General features: G+C 37.0%; 2 protein-coding genes across 3 annotated transcripts; one reads left to right on the top strand and one right to left on the bottom strand.

Moving 5' to 3' along the window:
- Nucleotides 1-6,506: 6,506 nt before the first annotated feature.
- LOC128027393 (phosducin-like) lies at nucleotides 6,507-11,921 on the top strand. 2 transcript variants are annotated; one of them, XM_052614969.1, is made up of 4 exons: nucleotides 6,556-6,646; nucleotides 7,729-7,794; nucleotides 9,130-9,278; nucleotides 10,156-11,921. In XM_052614969.1, the coding sequence occupies exons 2-4, from the start codon at nucleotides 7,749-7,751 to the stop codon at nucleotides 10,672-10,674; spliced, it is 714 nt and encodes a 237-aa protein (XP_052470929.1). In that variant the 5' UTR covers nucleotides 6,556-6,646; nucleotides 7,729-7,748; the 3' UTR covers nucleotides 10,675-11,921. The 2 variants fall into 2 exon arrangements, with proteins under 2 accessions (XP_052470941.1, XP_052470929.1); XM_052614981.1 differs by lacking the exon at nucleotides 7,729-7,794 and having other exon boundaries at nucleotides 6,507-6,646.
- Nucleotides 11,922-12,225: 304 nt separating this feature from the next.
- LOC128027384 (protein odr-4 homolog) lies at nucleotides 12,226-22,996 on the bottom strand. The gene is made up of 14 exons (XM_052614956.1): nucleotides 22,816-22,996; nucleotides 21,787-21,892; nucleotides 21,572-21,709; nucleotides 21,382-21,477; nucleotides 21,123-21,229; nucleotides 20,992-21,028; nucleotides 20,766-20,903; nucleotides 20,568-20,663; nucleotides 20,432-20,491; nucleotides 20,200-20,331; nucleotides 15,860-15,947; nucleotides 15,265-15,444; nucleotides 14,562-14,684; nucleotides 12,226-14,274 (listed from the first exon to the last, which is right to left on the bottom strand). The coding sequence occupies exons 2-14, from the start codon at nucleotides 21,883-21,885 to the stop codon at nucleotides 14,207-14,209; spliced, it is 1,362 nt and encodes a 453-aa protein (XP_052470916.1). The 5' UTR covers nucleotides 21,886-21,892; nucleotides 22,816-22,996; the 3' UTR covers nucleotides 12,226-14,206.

Raw genomic sequence — 22,996 nt, 5'->3', positions numbered from 1 at the left:
AGCTCACCACGCCCTTTGGTACGAGCTACCACACCCTTGGCAGTATAAAACCGTCTTGTTCCGTCAAAATCACTGTAGTGAGTCAGGAGTTGGAATTGCGAGTATTGAAAATGACCAGGATAGACTATTATAGTATCTATCTATACTTATTTAGATTATTTCGTGTAGCCTATGTAGTTAATTAGCATAGTTGTTAGTGTAACATTAGTATTGTTAGAAGCATAGTTAGTAGCATAGCATTGCATCAGTTAGGATAGCTTCAAGTTGGCGTAGATTTATCTGTATTTAGTACAGTGGTCAGGATGGTACATATGTGTAGTGTTACTGGTAGCGACAGCACTGCTGGACTGCTGGACTGCATAGTTTTCCATCAGACTTTAAAATTTGGCGCCAGTGGTTGCATGCACCCGCCTAGAGCATTTTATGCAGGATTGCTTCTCCAATGCAATGGTTAATGCAATAGTTACCCTTTAACAAAGCTAAACAGCTTTGCCCTTTGTGTAATAAGTTACAGAAACTGTTAAACACACCGACTTAAATAATAAAATACACTTACCGGTTGTGGTCCATAAACATCGCCTTCTCCAGACAAAGAGGGAACTGCTCCATCTTTCAAAAATAATCTTTGTGCGAATGCGGCATTAAACTGTGTGACGAGTGGGGCAGGGCCGAGAGCCGTGGGAACCGGAGCGAGGCCGGTGGAGTGATTGGAGATGAGCAACACCTGCTCGACCAGTCTCGAGTCACACGGAGGAGATGGATGGATATAAAACAGGAGCGACGACAGTGACGGCCGAGAGAGGACCAGGCCTGGGTTTTAGTTTTAGTTTGTGTTTTGATTTTGTTTTGAGCTGACGCGCTGTTTTGTCTTTATTTTGATTATTAAATATCATTATATGACATGATATGATTGTCCGCCGGTTCCCGCCTCCTTCTTCCCGTGATCATGGAGTTTGTACATTGCTACAGTGGTGCCGAAACCAGGGAGAAGGAGGGACGCACTGCTGAAGATCCCTCGTCGCTGTGGTGAATCCGCGGTGCCATCGAGCTGGCGAGGGAGTGTGCCGCCATGAGCACTCGAGGTGGTGGGCTGGAGTGAATTGCCGGGGACGGGCGAGCTTGCTGCTGGCCGCCCGTGATGTGGAGGGGCGGCTGCCATCTGGTAGGGAGCGGAGGAGTCGGCGCCATTCGCCAGGGGGCCGGAGCCTGCTGCCGTCCGCCTGAATGGGGAGGAGCAGGGAACGGGGGACTCCTGCCGGCTGTCCAAAACCCGAGGGCCGTCCAGTGCTACAGCCAGGCACCGCGGAGGAGATCACCCAGCTGGTGGAGGGCCGAGCAGCAGTGCGTGTGGGAACTGGAATTTTTTTTTCCTCCTCTCTCCCCTCTCTCGTCTCTGTCACTCCTCCTTCCATCTACTTTTCTCTCGCTTCATCTGTCCTACCCCCAGGTTCCCGCAGTTCACCTTGAGCAGCCCCCCGGAGGGGGCGGGGGGGGGTTTGTGCGGGGGTAGAGCACAGTCTTGAGGGTATCCCCCGGCCAGCGAGGGTCGATGGGGGTATGTGACGAGTGGGGCGGGGCCGAGAGCCATGGGAACCGGAGGGAGGCCGGTGGAGTGATTGGAGATGAGCGACACCTGCTCGACCCACCGGTCTCGAGTCCCACGGAGGAGATGGAAGGATATAAAACAGGAGCGACGACAGTGATGGACGAGAGAGGACCAGGCCTGGGTTTTAGTTTGTGTTTTGTTTTTGTTTGTGCGTGTCAGTCGTCCGTGAGGGACTGACGCGCTGTTTTGTCTTTATTTTGATTATTAAAATATCATTTGATTGTCCACCGGTTCCCGCCTCCTTCTTCCCGATGATTATGAAGGTCTTATCGTTACAAACTGATTGAGATTGAGGAAGCTGTCCTCAGGAAAATCGGGAACCAAGTTAAACATAAATTGTAACCATTGATCTCCCAGTACAGCGTCCCTGGGAAGCCCAAACAAAGGTGAATGGACTCTGAAATGAAAATAACAGTGTTTCGACGACATGGCGACAAACACAAACGCAACTCTTCCTCTTCTCAGTCGGAGAACAACAAGACCAAGCCCCCTTTATTGTGTATTCATGTGGGCGAACGTTAGTCAAAAAACTGTTTTTGTGACGTCATTACTGCGGGAAGTAGAGGGATGTAGTCCAAACGGGTCGTTCGTTGTAGGTGAATTCTGTTAAATAAAATATCTCGCTTGGTATTGATTGAACATTGAGCTTTAGAATTTACAGACATTATTTATACTCTAACAACAACATTACACACTAACTAAAGTTTAAAACATGGGATCACGAAGAACGGGACCTTTGAACTTTTATAAACTATGAACTTTTATGGCCTTCAGCAAGCAACAATGACTTAACTGGTAATCATATAGCAATGTTGCCATTAGCCATTTTTAAAAGAAGTATGCTGTGTGTTGAGAAAAGTGTCTAGTCTGTTGTCTTCCTCTGAACTCATACAGTGGGTGAAACTCACATTATCAGAGAGAACCTGCTGGTGACCTGAAACCTATGTGTATGACAAATTGATAGTCTGTCAAAAAGAAAAAGTACATGATGATGTCGTTCTACATCTTAAACACCAAATTAATTTATGCCAGAACTGTAAAATCTTGTGCATTAATCATCAATTTGTCATAGTTGCGGTCCACTGATGTCAGTACAAAACTAAATGATGTGTACATTTTCACCTGTTATACTTTACACAATCACAGTGATGTTACTGTTGAAATCTATGATGTAGGTGATCTGTATGTGATAATGACAACTCTGTTACTGCTTGGCATGTTGTAGCCATTCAGTTGATTTGTCATACAGTCGGTGTTCATATCATGTTAAATCTCATATCGTGTTAAATGCGTGCTAGATGGATTTGACAAGCACAATATTTGAATCTCACAAAGATAGCACTCCATGTACTAATGGAGATGTGCTAAAACCAAAAAAAAAAAAAACTTTTAATTAATCTCAGACATGCTCACAAAAAGTAAACTGGCACAGAAGTTATTTAATTTCCCTCTAGTGAAACAAGAGCTACTCCCTTGATGATTAGCCCATGTTCATAAACTTCCATTTACCCTTATGAAAAAGAAGTTTATTCAAGCGTGCTATTAGTATACTTCTTTTAAACTTAAAAATAGGAAAGTATGCTTTTAGTTTATTTTTTATGTACTTTATGTACTCCTCAGAAATACTTGACTTATACTTACAAAAAGTTGAAGTATATTTGAGCTATACTTGCGCTCCTAGAATCCGTGTTTTCTTTGTTATACTGTAGAGGGCGCTAGTACACATGTTCTGCATAGAATTAAAAAAAAATCATTCAGTGAAGAGAGAACTACTAGAACACTGATATTTGTATACTTGCTACATAAAGTATACTTAAAAATATACTTGAAGTAACTTAAGTATAATTTATAAAATAAACTTGAAGTAAGCTACTTTTTGGTAAGGGTATCCATAATTTTCGGATCAGAAAACAATTTTCTCAACTTACTCTGACTTTGGTGTAGAGGTCATTTTAAATAATTTTTAAACTGGAGAACTTAAGTGAAATACATTTTTCTTTTACATTAGAAAAATCCCACAAAACAACATAAAACATTCAAATCAATTCAAGCCAAGTAAAGCACCTTTATTTGTTTAGCACTTCATACAATACTGATTGTGTCAAAGCAGATTTACAGTGTCAAACAGGAAAGTACTTTTTCAGTACATAACAGTGAGTCATTTTCCCTAAAGCTAAGTAAGTTAAGTGATGATTCAGTGATGTCATCATCCAGCTCTCTTCCAATAGTGTCTGTGCAATCAGTCAGAGCGTCCCCAACTAAGTACGTCAAAGGCGACAGCGGCAAGAAACCAAAACTCCATCGGTGACAGAAATGGAGATGACCAGCATGGCGTGGTTTATTTCCAGGCTGTAACACAGGTCAGATTGTGCAGAGGACTCCTCTGATTCCTATGGTCTCGTGCCGATGATCATCAAGGTGACAAGGTTTTAGCAGGGTTTCTGTCTCTAGGGCTCATCTTATTTGACATTGTCTCCGCTGACATTCGGGGCTGTAGAGGTCGTCTCAGGACAGTGCATCATGCATCCAAAACATCACAGCAGTTCATGGCAATTATTAAAAAGATTTAAACTTTTATTGTACTCTCAGGGCATGTTTCTAAGATCATACAGTACATTTCATTTCGATGTGTTCAGACAATGTCAAAAAAGCATCCTTACTTCCTTTTTGTCCCTTTTGCCATCCAGTTTGGAATATTAAAAATGTTTTAATAATTTTTTCCTTTATGGTCTGAAGATCCTAATCAGTTTGCTATATTTCACAACATAAACAATATAAACAATATATAACAATATATAACAATATATATATATATATATATATATATATATATATATATATATATATATATATATATATATATATGTGTGTGTGTGTGTGTGTGTGTGTAAAATATAACTATATATAAAATATAACTATATATAAACATAATCATATATATATATATATATATATATATATATATATATATATATATATATATATATATATATATATATATATATATATATATATATAAATCATATGGTTACTAAGTCATACGGAAGTAAGCATTCCTGGTGGGTGAGGATTACTTAAAAAATCCAGCACAATCCAGCTCTAACGTCTGTTTAAACTGTCATTTCCGCTGCATATTGTGATAAAACCATATGAGGTCAGCCTGAGAAACACTCACACGTGTTGTTGTTTCTGTGTAGAGCAAGTCTGCCTGGGTTGTAAAAACTTTCACTTCTTACACAACAGGCTGTCTGACTCCTTTAGCTGTGCCGGCCCGTGCCAGGTGCTTCTGCACTGCTGGTAACACAGTAACTGGATTACTATGGTGGTTTATGTTTTAAAGTATAAAGCAGATTTGTTCACATAGTTTGTTTTCTTATAACATTATAGAATTTCATAATAAAAATGGTTATAAAATCTAAAATACAAAAAGGCTTCAAATGGTTGCTGAAATGTTATCACATTTGAAATAATTTTAAATGTCTGGCAACCACAGCTGCCATATTTTCTTTTAAATCTAACAGAATAAATGAACATTAACATGCTCAGTTTTTTATATGCACACTATTATACCAAAGTTTGGACACATACTGAATTTAACTGAATAATGCGTAATGACTAACTGAATAATATATATATATAATTACCTCATGAAGTTGAGATTAAAGTAGAATAGTGTGTGCAAAGCTGTGATCTATGTGGGTCATAAAGGTATTTGTTTACAGTAAACTTATCAAGAAGAAAAAGTTAAACAATGTGTTATGCAACACAATACCCAAGTACTAAGTGTGTCAAATAAAGGGCGTCAATACCCTGAGGAAATTATTGTGCAAACAGCTGGTTGGCAGATTGCCCTGCTTAGATAAAGCATGAGTGTGCTGATATAACATATACTGTAGTTGCTGGGAGATCTCTCTGCTGCCCACTCACACAGCAGCTTATGAAACCTTTAAGACATTTTAACGGATTTTACCACCATCTGGTGATGCATGAAAAACTAAATTTTTGCTAACTGTTTCCTTACTAATTTACTCTTTGTGTCCCATTGCAGAGGGTGAGAGAATGTAAAGTACGCTGAAATTAGATAAGAAGGACATGGAACAACATGTTAGAATCACACAAGTCATGTGCAGACAGGAAGGGATCAGTCTGTACACCAACTACCTTACCCAGGTGTCATAACGCTTCACATTCATGTCATGACATGATTTTTAGATATGTAATCGCCAGCAAACTTTATGAAGATGAAAAACACATTATGAAATTACGGTTCCCACACCATTTTCAATTATTCATTATAGCTTGATAATGCTAAAATTAAAACTAAATAATACACTAAAATTTCTTTAATAGAGAATGTCCTCTAAAAAAAAAATCTTCTTCTTCTTCTTCTTTTTTAAATAGGCTTTTCTGTGAGTTTTCCAGGTCTTAAAAATCTGTCGGATTTTAAGTTAAATCAACTTTCATAAGCATTTTTTTTTTTTTTGTAAAATGTGTTAAATAGAGGGTTGAAAAACTAACCTAAAACACTTATCACACTAACGGTGACATAGAAAAACATCAAACCACTAAATAAATGTTTAATCCTTTCAACATAAAGGACAACTAAATGTACAGATCCTCATAATTTCCCATGTTTTGACCAACCACATAAAATGAAATGATTCAAGCACAAGGGATTTTGGGTATTCCCACCATGCTAGCCACATTGCTTCTCCAGTAGATATTAGGTGCAATAATACAGTTTTATAAGCTTTACTGAAAGCAAACCAGAACTGTTTAATTTACAGGTAAATACAGTATTGCCGTGTGTGTGTGTGTGTGTGTGTGTGTGTGTGACAAACTAGAAGCTGGATGTCTTGCACTGTAAGTGCCAGGCTGTGCTTTGTCTGTTTATCTCTCTCTGTGACGGGCTTCTTTAATTCCTCTACTGTAATTCCATTACATCACACCGTATTATTTCTCAGATGTAACCATGATGTCCATGGCATTATTATCAGAGACAGTACATAGCAAAGGCAGGTAGTCAAAGCAAACACTCAGGTAAGAATGACATTCCTCTGACTATTCTGTTGTTTACTATACCTACTGTACATTAATACTAACAGATTGAAAATATTGAAATGCGTAATGATCACTTAAGCATGTTTTTTTCTGAGATACTGTAGTTCTTTCAGGTGTTGTACTGTATATACAGGATGCTCAAACAATAGAAAAAAATAAATAACCTCTTGAACAGTATATTTCACATAAATAACTGCTGAGAAATATGTTTCCCTTAAATAAATAATGTTTAATTATGCAGTTTTTGGTGTTTAGGTTTATAATACTGCAAAAACATATCTAAATCTTGCCTTCGATAGACCTGCTGTGCATGAATCCTGCAACTAGCACTTTTGCTAATGAAACTTGTTGATGTGAATGAAAATCTGAGGTAAAAATAGAGAGATAACAAAGCAATCTGAAGGAGCTGGACTGAACAAGATTACTTATACTGACATATTTCTGAGTATGTCTTGTTCGTAGAATCCAGTTGATCAGCACAATTCTTTGCTAAAATCACGCACAATGGTAGTGTTCTGTGAAAACCACATAAATGCAGGTGGTTTGTTAAGACTGAGATGCTCAACATTTCCATATTCAGGCGTGTATATGTGTAACATTAGTATAATATTTAGTACATAAATACAGCACTTTAAAATGCAAGAAAACAGGAGCACTGTGGGCAAACCCATTAGTCACAACGATATAATCTGTTCCTAATTCTAATCCAAGAAAGTAATCTGCTAATTCCACCTCAACTTGGATAATTGTAACATAATCTGACAGTGTCAAGAGCTCATGCAGCAGAAATAAAATCTAAATTGGTTACATTAGAATAACTGCACAAGTGTAACTGATTGTGACATAAAACTTCCCAGTTGTTTGTTCATCTCATATAGTCTGGAAATATAAAATGCAGTGAGAAAATATCAACCAGGGCAGGTCATTTCTTAGAGGAGTTGCTCAAGATGGGCAAGTCCAGATGGAGCAGCAATTTACTATTATTCTTCAATCCTTAAACTGAAACCACAAGCACAAATAAATTAATAAAGGCTCATAGGAACTGTAATTTCTATCATCAGCTCTCCTAGGAGGATTCATCATGTCAGGTTCACCTGAGATTGAGGAACTACCAGCAACACAAACAGGTGAAAAAAGATTGAATCAGTGATATTGAAACAAAGAAAGATCTAGGTTAGTATCGCTCTGATTGCAGAACACATCCTGCAAACATCCCTTACGTAAAAAGAAAGTTTATTCAAGCGTGCAATTAGTATACTTCATTTAAACTAAAAATAGTAAAGTATTATTTAAATTTACTTTTTATGTATTCCTCTTTTATTTAAGTATACATTTAAGTATACTTGACTTACACTTACAAAAATTCTAAATATATTTGAGCTATACTCCTAGAAACTGCGTTTTCATTATTATATAGTAGAGGGCGCTAGTACACATCTTCTGCACAGGATTTCCAAAGAAACACAAGTGAAGAAGACAAAAGAAACACCAGATACTAACAAATGTAATCTAAAACAATCATCTGACATGAAACAGCATCAAAACTGTAACGTTGTGGAATAAAATGTAGACCGATGAAGAGATAATAATTACAGTCAAGCTATGGTGTTGATTGACTCAATCTACGTTTTGATTATCATTCTGAATCCAATTCATAGTCTTTTTTTCAGCTTTTTGTTCAAAATGTTCTTTATTTTTTATGAAACTTCCCCACATTAAAGTGTTTTAAAAAAGAATACGGGAATCTAGAATAAAATGTTTTTGTTAACAAGCAGACCCTGTTCTTTCTTTGGATGTTTTGGATGTTCAGATATTCATATGACAAAATATATACAAATTAAAACCTAAATAGGGACATAGTAGTATACATAATGTAAAGTTAACTTAAAGAAAACTTGAGTATACTTGTATAAATGAGTAAACTTTTAGTATAAAACTACTAAACTAGTAGTTTACAAAGACTATACTTCAAAGTGTACAAAGTTTTTAATTAGTAAACTATCAGTGTACATGTAAGTTCACTTTTAAGATAATTGCAATACAAACTATGAACATAGAGGTTAACTAGTTGTGTACTCAAAGTTTGCTACGGTTATATAGAAAATGGGCCAATTTAGTCCCAAGGAGTATTGAAACAGTACACTTACAAGTATACTACTAGAACACTAAATTTCTGAAAACTTGCTACATAAGGTATACTTAAAAATATACTTGAACTTTAATTAAGTATACTTAGTAAAATAAACTTGAAGTATACTACTTTTTGGTAAGAGATTTATTCATTATTCACACTAATGATGAGGTAATACTGGAGATTTCCCTCATTATGCTGTGATACACCCAAGATTAGCTGTAATTAAAGGCTGCAGTCTGGAAACTGATTTCAACTTGATTTATCCAACAACCGACTGACTAAAAGGACAAATTCAGATATTAAATGACTAAAAACCATTGCATCTCAGGGCCCAAAGGTGTGATCCATGACTGGAGAAAGTTCAAACTTGAGAGTGAGGACCATGAAAGCGTCCCCTCCAACAAGAGAGAGCTCCTCAGACAGATGTCCAACCCCAAATCCAGTAAAGACGACACCCAGGAAAAAGTCTTGCACAAGGTAACAGTGAAAAATTCCCAACTGACATCTACACAAAGATAACAAACACCAGAAAGTGAGTCGTTTTAATTCCAAACCCATCCCATCATTATAGCATACCAGTCAAATGCACACAGCTACTCATTCTGTATAATTCATATTTTCCACATTTTAAAACGATAGTGAAGTCATCAAAACTCTGAAATGAGGTCAAATTATGCAGTGATTAAAACAATTTAAGCAAATCTTCATGAGGTAACCATAGTGCCTAATACATTGTTTTGACTACATTTCTAACAGTTTTTTAAATAAATGTTTTTACATTTATTTGATCGACAATACATTTCTGTGATGAAACTATTCTCATATGCTGATTTGCTACTCAAGAAACATTTATTATTATTATTATTATCAATGTTGAAAACACCTGTGCTGCGTAATATTTTTCCATGAAAACCACAATATGTATTTATTTAGTCATTGTGGAAACCACAAAACTTTTTTGAAGGATTCTTTGATGAACAGAAAATTCAAAACAACAACATGTATGCGAAATAGAAATCATTTGAAACACTTTTGATCAATTTAATGTGTCCTTGCTAAGTTAAAGTATTCATTTCTTTGTTAAAAAAAAATCTAAGTGACCCCAAACTTTTGAATTGTGTATGCTTTTCCTTCAAACAAAACAAAAATAATTTTAAGTTTTATAAAGAAATTCATACATACACAATTTATAATGTACAATTAACTACAAAAATAATTTCAAGTGTTCAACACTAAAACTGAAAGGTTTTTAAAGATAATCAGAATCATTTCCGAATCAATTCTAGAAGTTTGTCCAGTATTTGCTTTGCACATTAATTAAAATTGATGTGTTGCTGTGTCTGCCCCCATGCAGATGAGCGTTCAGGAGTACGAAATGATCCAAGAAGAGGATGAAAGGTGTCTGCGTAAGTATCGTAGGCAGTGCATGCAGGAGATGCACGAGCACCTGAGTTTTGGGCCTAAATTCGATGTGGTGTTTGAGTTGGATAGTGGGGAGGCCTTCTTGGATGTCATCGAAAAAGAGCACCGCCTAACTCTAGTGGTTGTGCACATCTATGATGATGGGATCAGAGGATGTGATGCTCTTAACAACTGCTTGACTTGCCTGGCAGCAGAGTACTCTACCGTCAAATTCTGCCGAATCCGAGCGTCTGCCACAGGGGCAGGTGAGCGTTTTTCAGACGACGTTCTGCCCGCTCTGCTGGTGTACAAGGCCGGAGAGCTGCTGGGCAACTTCATGTCTATCACAAAGCACCTGAATGAGGAGTTCTTCGCCCTGGATGTGGAGAACTTCCTAAATGAGTACGGACTGCTGCCAGAGAAAGAGCTTGCAGCTGGCCCCGATGAGGACGAGAATGCTGACGTGGAATGATCGAATGAATTACATTAGTCAACCTAGTTTCAGAGATAGATCTGAGTAGTAATGATGCTGTGACTACTGGGCCGTGGTGACTCCAACAAACACACACACACCTGTAGCACGTGATTTACAGCGCTTAAATACGTCATAGTGTTGTCGAAGGCATACATTCATGATCATTTCATTTGCCAGCGTTCCCACAATTTTTGACGAATGAGTTTCCATTCATTTTATGACCTTTATAGTAATTTGTGATGACTTGATAAGGATTTTTTTCAAACCATTCAATTTAAGATTAACTCCTTAATCATTATGACTGATTTATGAAGCAGTTCGGCTGATTTGCAGTGAAAAGGAAAAGACTTACAAGGATGATTTTTCAGATCCACAGAGAAATTCTCCTCTGTATCGCATCGCAGTGCTTTATCTACTCAAGTTTAAGTGCTGATTTCTCCTTTCTCAATCCTGTTCCCTTGTCTGTCCTTTAAACTATTATATCTGTATAAAGGTAAAAATGGCAAAAAAATAATATTTAAAAAGACAAGGTAAAAATTATTCACTCACAAATTGAACATTATTATGATTTGCTGAGAAGCTGATGATATCTTTATTAATAATAAATAATAATGTACACTTACTGTTAACAGGCTTGGGGTCTGTAATTATTATTATTTTAAATAAGATAATACCTTAATTTATTAGGTATGCATTGAACTGATGAAAATTGATTATAAAGACATTGATAATTTTACAAGTTTTGTTTGTAAAATTAACTATTCAAAGTAGCCTGTAAAAACGCAGGCTTTGCACAAAAATATTAAGCAACACAACTGTTTTCATAACTGACATTAAGAGGAAGTGTTTTGTAAGCATCAAAACAGCATATTAATGATTACTGAAGGATCATGTAACACTATAGTAATGGCTGCTGCAACATTGCCATCAAAGAAATAAATTACACTTTAAAATACATTAAAACTGATTTGTTCATTGTTTGCTCAATGTGACTGTTTTATTGTATTTGATCAAATATTGACATTGATCAAATAAATGCAGCCTTAGTGAGCAAAATAAACTTTTTCTTTCAAAATATATAGACTCAAAATTAAATTTCTCTGACATGTTTCTGTAATCTTCTGAGCATGCTTAGGATTGCCACATGGAGCAATTTGACATGAAAGTCAAACTGTCACACGTTACTTGTCATCCATCATGTATCGAGCTGCTATCTGCTTAATGAATAAATTATATGAGAAAAAGTGTGATTTCATATGTTGTGACACCAGAGTGACTTCAAGAAAACACTGAAAGGCCGAGCACACTCCTCACACCTATATGTCTTCATGACTAGTTTTGTGCTACAGATGCCATTCCAGGTAAAACGTGTCCGGACATGTAAAGACTAACTCACAAATCACAGGATGACTGTGTGTATTAGAGAGCATTCATGTGTAAGTGCTCGTTTGAGGGTGGAGGGGAATGTGATTTAGGTCAGCGTATCATTGTTAAACCTTAAGAGAAAGAGACAGAAAAGAAAACACCAACAACAAAAAAACGTGAACATTTTTGAGGGCTTTGTATTGTAGAAATAGTAAAGTATGTACCACCAGTGGGTCCTTGATCTGAAGAACATTTAAGATTTAGAAAAGAGGAGCGGCATTAAAGGAATAGTTCACCCCAAAATTTAAATTCTGTCATCATTTATTCAGCCTCAGGTTATTTCAAACCTTTATGAATTTCTTTTTTCAGTTAAACACAAAAGAAAATATTTTGAAAAATATTGGTTACCATACAGTTGATGGTCCCCAATGACTTCCATATTATGGAAAAAATACTGTGGAAGTCAGTGGGGACCATCAACTTTTTTTTTTTCTTCAGAATATTTTGTTTCCAACAGAAGAAATAAATGTATACAGGGTTGAAACAACTTGAGGGAGAGTAAATGATGACCTTTAACTTGTATATATACACACACACACACACACACACACACATTATATATATAATTATATATAAATATATATAAAAGTTAAAGGGAGAGTTCACCCAAAAATGACAATCCTGTCATCATTTACTCTCCTCAAGTTGTTTCCAGCAATCATATTTCATGCCAAAAGGATTTTCCGTTCAGTTAAACTTAAAATAAAAGTTCCTTTATGCCTTTAATGCTCCGACAGTACAAAAGCCAGAAGAAACTGGTTTGATAATGACATGACAAATGACACATTGACGATATAAAGGAAAACCACAAACGTGCAGAATGACAACAATTAAAGGGGGGGGGGGGGGGGTGAAATTAATCTCGAGTACATATAGAGTAGTACTGCATCCTTCATAAATCCAAAAAGTCTTTAGTTTTATTATATTCATAAGAGAAAGATAGTCTGTACCGATTGGTACCGCCTGGAGGCGTGACGTGTAGCCGGAGCTAAAGAATCACGAGCGCCAGTAGGCTTTTGCGTTGAGAGCATGTGGAAGCTGTGACATTACCGTGAGGGAAAACCCATCATCCAAAACAAACCATGGCTTACAGTCAGATTCAGCCGTTTATTTATGATCCAGAATCAGATCCCGAGGCTGAAACTGAACGAAAGCAGCAGCAGCAACGACTCGCTCCGAGCGGGGCTCGAACCCGGGTCTCTGGCATGGAAGGGGACGCACTAACAAGGAGGCAGAAATATTTTAACCAGTGTTACTCACCGCCTGCGGTTCCAACACATGATCGTGACCATTTTTCCTTGGGATTGCATCATCCTTAAGAAATAAACGATACGCAAATCCGTCGTCAAACTGGGCCTTGTTTGTAAAACAAGCATGTTCGAAATGCAGGGAACAAACACTTGCACAACTCCGTTGATGCTCTGTAAAAATAAACTCCATCCACTGGTCCCTTAATGCTGTTTTTTCTTTGGTAATCTGTGCAGGGTTGTCTTGCCCTGGCAACCAAAAACACACATCTTTTGTGACTTTTCGCGATGCTTAATCCGTTATTAATGTGTCATGAGTGATAACATGCCATCAGTGAACAGTCTTCCAACAAAGAAAACTAGGAAAAAATATTGTAATTTGCACTTTAACTGGTATATTATTTCTCAATTAAAAGGTTTAAAATATATATTGATCTAAACTATGTGGCCATAAATATGAGAACTGCTTGTCAAATTAGCAGGTTTGTCTATTCCACTAACTTCAATGCAACATTAGACAATTTCATTCTGGAGAATTGTGTGCGGACAACTTTGTGGCAACAGTTTGTGAAATCCACACAAAGCCATTTCCATAAAGAAATGGATTGATCGGTCTGAACAAAGCTTACCACCCAAAATCAGACCTCACTGATGCTTGTCTCTAGATGAACATTTAACTTTAAAAGAATGGCTACAGAATGAATGCATCAGCGGGCATCAGCCTGTGAATGTTGGAGACATTATAGACATAGTATGACATTAAGATTTGTCTAGACACAAATAGCCAAACCTACTGATCATAATGGAGTACTCCACATACACTCACTCACTCACACAAACTGTTACTATTTCCATTGTCATTCATTAAAATACAGTAGTGATGCGGCTGTGGCAAGGAGAGCAACGGCTGTTGTTACGACCACACCTGTGTGTTTGAGAGAGAGAACAGGTCGGTGAGAACAGACCACTGGGAATGTGAAAATGTCTCCAAGAATTATAGGAATCACACCAAGACAAATATGGTCACATCACATCAGCCCAAATCCAACATGGAGTCACTTCTACAGCATATTATTATCATTAACTATATCGTTGAGCCCCAATTAATACCATGATAGAAAGAGAATTATTTATTGTATGAATAAATTAGTTACTCATAGAGAAATAGAGAGTCATCTATATGAATAATTATGACTAATGTTAAGCACTTACCAGCATAATATTGATGGGCTTTCTGATTGTTAGGATTTTCAGCTTGGACTTCTGAGAAGAGATGCTTACTAGAAACATCACTGGGGCTTTCATTTATCTCTGATCCAGAAACATAGTAAAACACTGGGGGGAAACACACTCAAATGAAAAAATGTCATTACTATGTACTTAAGTACTTAACGTAGTTAATACAAGGGATCAGATAGCCTGCAGCTAGCCATATTACCTCTTCCACATTCTTCCTTTTAACCATACATGGAAACCATTTGAGGGCAAACTTAAACTGGTCTGAACAAGAGGCAAGGTGTAGCTGGCTATTATTTTGGAGGAGAAAGGAGGCAGGGTGTGTCACAAGAGGTCTGTTTGCACCCATTTTGACAAGGTATGTATACCTTTGGTATTCTATAAGTCACACCTATACACATTCTTCACCGTTTAACAATAAAGCCCCTACAATACTTGTGTTCAGTCATCCCTGAATCCTAACGACTCTGCAAGGACTTGCTCTCCCCGTTCCACAATACCCTAGTGACACATCTGAGGTCCACTTAAAAAAGGCCCAGAGGTGATACAAACCATTACCATAGCGCAATTCCTTAAGTACTGGCATTTCATTGTTTAAATAAGCCATCTTATAACATGAGAAACTCAAATAAAGTGAGAGAATTAAAGAACCCTAAAAAGTCACTTCTGGGAAACATACATTGTTTGCCCTCCAAACTAGCATCGATGTCCTCTTCTGGTGCGTCGCAGTCCATCATCTCTTTCAGACGCTCGGCCACATCTGCTGTACTTTCATCTGGGAACATGTAGTCACACACAGACAGGCCGGATATTGGTGCAAACACGCGCCGAGGAAGAGCCTGCTGCCCACTGCACAGACCTAGAGAAACAATATGGGAACATATGTCTTGAATTATTAATACATTTATTTTTGTACTACGTACAAAATTAAAGTTAAGTCACTCAATGAAGAGTATTGTGGCAAACTACTGCCATCTAGTGGGCAAAGGTTTGTTGTGGAAAGGATAGTGCAGCCAAAAAGTGAAGATTCTGTCAGCATATATACTCACAAACTCATGCCAATCCAAATCTGAATGACTTTCTGTCTACTGTGGAACTTAAAACAAGATAAGTTGGTAACCATTTTTATTTCCCTCTTCAGTTATATAGACACAAATGCGAAAGTCGTAAACATCTGGAACGAATTGGGGATGAATAACTGATGACAGAATTTATATTTTTGGGGTGAACTCTCCCTTTCAACAGCACACGTAAGACATGATGGACCACTGTACCTTTGTGACTCCCTTCATTTATTAAAAGATCCTCCAGAAACAGCTCTACTCTGGAGCAAACCGTGTTTATGATGTCTCTCTTAATGGCCTACCAGCACAAAGAGAATATAGATCAGTATTAGTCTTCTCAAAGAAAGTAAATAACACACACACACACACACACACACAAAAAAAAGTGTATTTAGTCAGCTTTCTGATCATGACAAATATGTCTGAAATAAATTATGCAACGGCTGATAACCGATAAATGAATAAATTATATTGCCTAAAATAAATAACAATAAGAAACTAGATAAAAAAGTTCGTCAAGACAAACTTTAAGTTGGCTTGAGAAAGCCTGACCAGAAAGTCTGAAAAAGTTTGAAAAGTTTGAAAAGTTTGAAAAGTTTGAAAAGATTGAAAAGTTTAAGTTTAAAAAGTTTTAAGTTTGATGGTTTTCAATCTGAGATAGATAGATAGATAGATAGATAGATAGATAGATAGATAGATAGATAGATAGATAGATAGATAGATAGATAGACAGATAGATAGACACAGTCAGAAGATAGATAGCTAGATAGATAGATAGATAGATAGATAGATAGATAGATAGATAGATAGACAGATAGATAGATATATAGATAGATAGATAGTTTGAAAATGTGAAAAGTTTAAAAAGTTTAAAAAGATTTAAGTTTAAGAAGTATAAAAATGACAGTGATTAACATATTGTTAGCATTACAAGCAAGTGACTATCATGTGACAAGCATGTACTTAGCATGATTAGCAAGGTATCTAGCATGTCGCTAGCATAATTAGCAAGTGACTAGCCATGTCGTTAGCATGATTAGCAAGTTACTAGCATGTCGCTAGCATGATTAGCAAGTTACTAGCATGTCGCTAGCATGATGTTAACATGATTAGCATGTTTCTAGCATGCGACTAGCATGTTGCTAACATGATTTTAACATGATTAGCATGCGACTAGCATGTTGCTAGCATGATTTTAGCATGATTAGCAAGTTGCTAGCATGATTTTAGCATGATTAGCATGCGACTAGCATGATGCTAGCATGATTAGCATGTTGCTAGCATGATTTTAGCATGATTAGCAGGCGACTAGCATGTTGCTAGCATGATTTTAGCATGATTAGCATGTTGCTAGCATGATTTTAGCATGATTAGCATGCGACTAGCATGTTGTTAACATGATTTTTAGCATGATTAGCATGTTGCTAGCATGTCTCTAGCATGATTAGCATGCGACTAGCAAATTGCTAGCATGATTTTAGCATGATTAGCATGTTGCTAGCATGATTTTAGCATGATTAGCATGCGACTAGCATGTTGCTAGCATGATTTTAGCATGATTAGCATGCGACTAGCAAGTTGCTAGCATGATTTTAGCATGATTAGCATGTTGCTAGCCTGATTTTAGCATGATTAGCATGTTGCTAGCATGTCTCTAGCATGATTAGCATGCGACTAGCAAGTTGCTAGCATGATTTTAGCATGATTAGCATGTTGCTAGCCTGATTTTAGCATGATTAGCATGTTGCTAGCATGTCGCTAGCATGATTTTAGCATGATTAGCAAGTTGCTAGCATGATTTTAGCATGATTAGCATGTTGCTAGCATGTCGCTAGCATGATTTTAGCATGATTAGCAAGTTGCTAGCATGATTTTAGCATGATTAGCATGTTGTTAACATGATTTTTAGCATGATTAGCATGTTGCTAGCATGTCTCTAGCATGATTAGCATGCGACTAGCAAGTTGCTAGCATGATTTTAGCATGATTAGCATGTTGCTAGCCTGATTTTAGCATGATTAGCATGTTGCTAGCATGTCGCTAGCATGATTTTAGCATGATTAGCAAGTTGCTAGCATGATTTTAGCATGATTAGCATGCGACTAGCATGATGCTAGCATGATTTTAGCATGATTAGCATGTTGCTAGCATGATTTTAGCATGATTAGCAGGCGACTAGCATGTTGCTAGCATGATTTTAGCATGATTAGCATGTTGCTAGCATGATTTTAGCATGATTAGCATGCGACTAGCATGTTGTTAACATGATTTTTAGCATGATTAGCATGTTGCTAGCATGTCTCTAGCATGATTAGCATGCGACTAGCAAATTGCTAGCATGATTTTAGCATTATTAGCATGTTGCTAGCATGATTTTAGCATGATTAGCATGCGACTAGCATGTTGCTAGCATGATTTTAGCATGATTAGCATGTTGCTAGCATGATTTTAGCATGATTAGCATGTTGCTAGCATGATTTTAGCATGATTAGCAGGCGACTAGCATGTTGCTAGCATGATTTTAGCATGATTAGCATGTTGCTAGCATGATTTTAGCATGATTAGCATGTTGCTAGCATGTTGCTAGCATGATTTTAGCATGATTATCATGTTGCTAGCATGATTTTAGCATGATTAGCAGGCGACTAGCATGTTGCTAGCATGATTTTAGCATGATTAGCATGTTGCTAGCATGATTTTAGCATGATTAGCATGCGACTAGCATGTTGTTAACATGATTTTTAGCATGATTAGCATGTTGCTAGCATGTCTCTAGCATGATTAGCATGCGACTAGCAAGTTGCTAGCATGATTTTGGCATGATTAGCATGTTGCTAGCATGATTTTAGCATGATTAGCAAGTTGCTAGCATGATTTTAGCATGATTAGCATGCAACTAGCATGATGCTAGCATGATTTTAGCATGATTAGCATGTTGCTAGGATGATTTTAGCATGATTAGCAGGCGACTAGCATGTTGCTAGCATGATTTTAGCATGATTAGCATGTTGCTAGCATGATTTTAGCATGATTAGCATGTTGCTAGCATGTTGCTAGCATGATTTTAGCATGATTAGCATGTTGCTAGCATGATTTTAGCATGATTAACATGTTGCTAGCATGATTTTAGCATGATTAGCATGCGACTAGCATGTTGCTAGCATGATTTTTAGCATGACTAGCATGTTGTTAGGATAGATAGATAAGTTTGAATAGATAGATAGATAGATAGATAGATAGATAGATAGATAGATAGATAGATAGATGAGTTTGAATATAGATAGATAGATAGATGAGTTTGAATATAGATAGATAGATGAGTTTGAATATAGATAGATAGATGAGTTTGAATATAGATAGATAGATAGATAGATAGATAGATAGATAGATAGATAGATGAGTTTGATAGATAGATAGATAGATAGATAGATAGATAGATAGATAGATAGAGTCAGAAGAAAGATAGAGTTAGATGATGATAGATGATAGATAGATAGATAGATAGATAGATAGATAGATAGATAGATAGATAGATAAATAGATAGATTAGTTTTAATATAGATAGATGAGTTTGATGATAGATAGATAGATAGATAGATTAGTTTTAATATAGATAGATAAGTTTGATAGATAGATAGATAGATAGATAGATAGATAGATAGATAGATAGATAGATAGATTAGTTTTAATATAGATAGATAGATGAGTTTGAATATAGATAGATAGATAGATGAGTTTGATTATAGATAGATGAGTTTGATTATAGATAGATAGATAGATTAGTTTTAATATAGATAGATGAGTTTGATAGATAGATAGATATATAGATAGATAGATAGATAGAGTTTGAATATAGATAGATAGATGAGTTTGAATGAGTTTGAATGGGTTAGTAATAGTACATAGGTTAGTCTGATTGAGTCTAATGGGCTTCAGTGTGTTTAGATTTGAATTTTTGACAGTTGGAGTTCACGGAATGTTCAGATGAGCAGAGGCTTTTCAATGCAAGTCTATGGGATTTTTATGATTTTTAATCTTCAGTTTTATGAAAAGTATAAGTCCGATCAGTCTAAAAAGATATAGCAACTAACTTCAGATCAGTCTGAAGAGCTGGGCTGAGTTTGGAGTTTGTAGAGTTAAAGCTCTAGGAGGAGTAGCAGTCAACAGTTTAGTCTCAGAAGAATAATAATAATAAGAAGTTTAAATACAATATCAGTAAGTTGGCTCTCTCAAGCCAACTTAATTAAACTCCAAATGAATTTAGGCATTACAACATTATAACATACAGTATATATATAAAAAATTATTTACTTCGAGATTTGCTACAGATTACATTTAAAAGCATTATTTAATTATGAGTGTTTGAAAGATTTTAAGTGAGTGTTAGATAATGGCAATGGTAAACTAAAAGTAAAACAGGGGAAATGAGCACTGACAATTAAATACTCAATATCAGTGTATTTGATATATATCAAACTGTTTCATAACAATATGGTAGTGATATATTGCACATCCCCAAGCATGAAGCAGTATGCATAGACTTGAATGACCTGTGCTGCGTGTCTGGCTTTGGGTTTGTTGTTGTGGATGTAGGCCCTGCAGTGAACCACCCCTCGAACCTTCACAGAGCCCCTGCACACCTGAACCAGAGCACTGCTCCGCTCATCCAGCTCTGACTGTTCCTGTCACATTGATATACCTATTATATATTCAGATATATACACATATATGCCCCATGGATAATCTTCATCAGAAGACACTATTATAAGAGAAGACGCTCACATCAGAGACAAAGATCCGTGCTGGAAGTGTCTGACGATAGGTTGTTTTTGGGTTCTTTTTCTGAAAGGGACAAACATGTACCTCAGCTCAAATGAAGAATCAGTATAACAGAGGAATGACAGAATTAAGTTTTTACCTGTCCTGATACAAGGTCAGAGTCATCTAATGCATGTCTGCCATTTATGAGACAGCAAGCAGCCTCAATCTGTTTAGCCCACCTCCGAAGACCATCCTGGACAAGGGATGGGAAACTCCCAACATATCAACCTATTTTCAAACCTACATTCACCTCAAAATCCCACAAAAAAAAAACATTTCCATGCACCCATCTCACCTTCACGCACTTGTCTGTGATATCAGAAGAAGATCCTGTCACAGGGATCTGCACATCCACCTCAACAGAGCATGTCAACATGGGCCAGGATGATGAGACACCTATCTGATACTTCCAGTCTGCTGGCTTGGCCGATCTCTAGAAATACAAAAGAAATAAAATACAGCTTAACACAAGACTATTTGCCACTAAATTCCAAGCTTTAAGACAAAAAATGGTCCCTTACCTTTGGATCTTTTACATCAACTGTTTTGCAGACAGTTCTGTACAGTTTAAGTCAAGGATCAGGCAAACTTGTGTGGTTATTCATACAGAATGATGCTTTTAGATCACAGAGAGAGGGTGTGTGAAGGATACTTCTTTGTTTTGGAGCAGATATGCAGGACGACTTGATCAGTCACATCCTCCTCCGACAATTCCCACAATCTTCCCTTAGTTATGTATTTATCCATGGCAAATATAAGCTACTTAAAGAGAACAGCACAGAAATAAGTGCTTAAGTGATGATGGCCTACTAGATAACCTTTAATAAAATAAGCAAAAATGTAGTCCGGTCCATTTTTTTAATTATTGGTAAAGTTAAATTATTGAAAAAAAAATACAACAAAGTCCATACTCTTTTTAATGTATTTTGGGCATCTTTGGAGAGTTCAGGTGGGGTTACTAAAAACAGGCCAAGAATACAAAGACCTCCTGGTAACATACAGGACACCTAGAATAGGGAAAGACAAAATCCCTAATTTTACAACTTCAAAGTAAAACATTTTAAAGCCACTATGCAAGTGATAAGACATCAGGGTAATCACCTGCTTGGCATGTTCTGTGACCCACTCCACATCAATGTCATCCAGTGGGCTGACCCCTCTCGAAGCCTTCGGCTGCCCCTCGCTCTCCCTGTGAGGAGTCTGCACAGCCAACACCACAAAATCTCTCTGAGGAGAGGACTGTGAAAAGAAAAGTAACGAAAAATAGTAGTGTGTGTACTGACATTATTATATATAAATGAGTTTAGTATCCTTACTTGACCGGCCAGGAGCCCGGTCACACATGACCCAGGAGCTGTCTGAATCCCAACAAGATAGTCCTCCACAGCTTCATCTACAAAGTAACTCCTACCCATCCTGCCTCTAAACATGCAAAAAAAAAAAAAAGTAATAATGATAATAATGTGCCATATTAACCTGCTTGCAACTGAAAAATAACTATCCAACATATGTTACATTTCCAGAGAAGTCGTGGCCTAAAAGTAAGAGAGTCGGACTCCCAATCGAAAGGTTGTGAGTTCGAGTCCCGGGCCGGCAGGAATTGTGGGTGGGGGGAGTGCATGTACAGTTCTCTCTCCACCTTCAATACCACGACTTAGGTGCCCTTGAGCAAGGCATCGAACCCCCAGATGCTCCCCGGGCGCCGCAGCATAAATGGCTGCCCACTGCTCCGGGTGTGTGTTCACAGTGTGTGTGTGTTCACTGCTCTGTGTGTGTGCACTTCGGATGGGTTAAATGCAGAGCACGAATTCTGAGTATGGGTCACCATACTTGGCTGAATGTCACGTCACTTTCACTTTTTTTTTTCAAAACAGATGAAAATTAATGTTATACCTTTATACTGTGTTTCCATATATCATAAACATATTTACAATTGGACAAGTGTTGCTGCCGTTTATATATACACACATTTTTATTACTACTTTTCTTATCTGTTAAGTGCAATTGAGAGTTTAAATGAGTGTCAAACTATTTAATGGCAGTAAATAACAGTGAAAGAGGAACAAGTTTGTTTTGTTAGCCTTCTGATCATGACAAATATTGTGTAAAATAATTAGCATATTATGACCGATAAACAATTCATATTATTAAATATTAAAATACAAGAAATACAAATAATTGTTTTGAATCACACATTACAACATATACTATGAACACACACATCAAAAGTCAAAAGTCAAACATCTGCAAGGGTACACTTCTTTAAACACATATGACATTTTAGGAAACATACAATATAACGACAGGGCAGCGAAAAATATAGCAATAAAATTCTCCAAACGCACCTTGAGATCACGTTCACTTCTTCAAGCAGCTGTGGACCATCGTCGCATCAAATACACGCTTTTCATTTCAAGAGACCTGATTGGACAATACGTCTGTAGGTCCGGGCTGCAGTGCTTTGCGGCTTGAGTTTACGACGTGAGGGCAGCTAACCGCTAATGCTAACTTTAGCTGCGTCGGAGA

The sequence above is a fragment of the Carassius gibelio genome, chromosome A2, assembly GCF_023724105.1.
Source record: "Carassius gibelio isolate Cgi1373 ecotype wild population from Czech Republic chromosome A2, carGib1.2-hapl.c, whole genome shotgun sequence".
NCBI lineage: Eukaryota > Metazoa > Chordata > Actinopteri > Cypriniformes > Cyprinidae > Carassius > Carassius gibelio.
The sequence above is the reverse complement of the archived record's forward strand: the minus strand, read 5'-3'. Positions and strand labels throughout refer to the sequence as shown.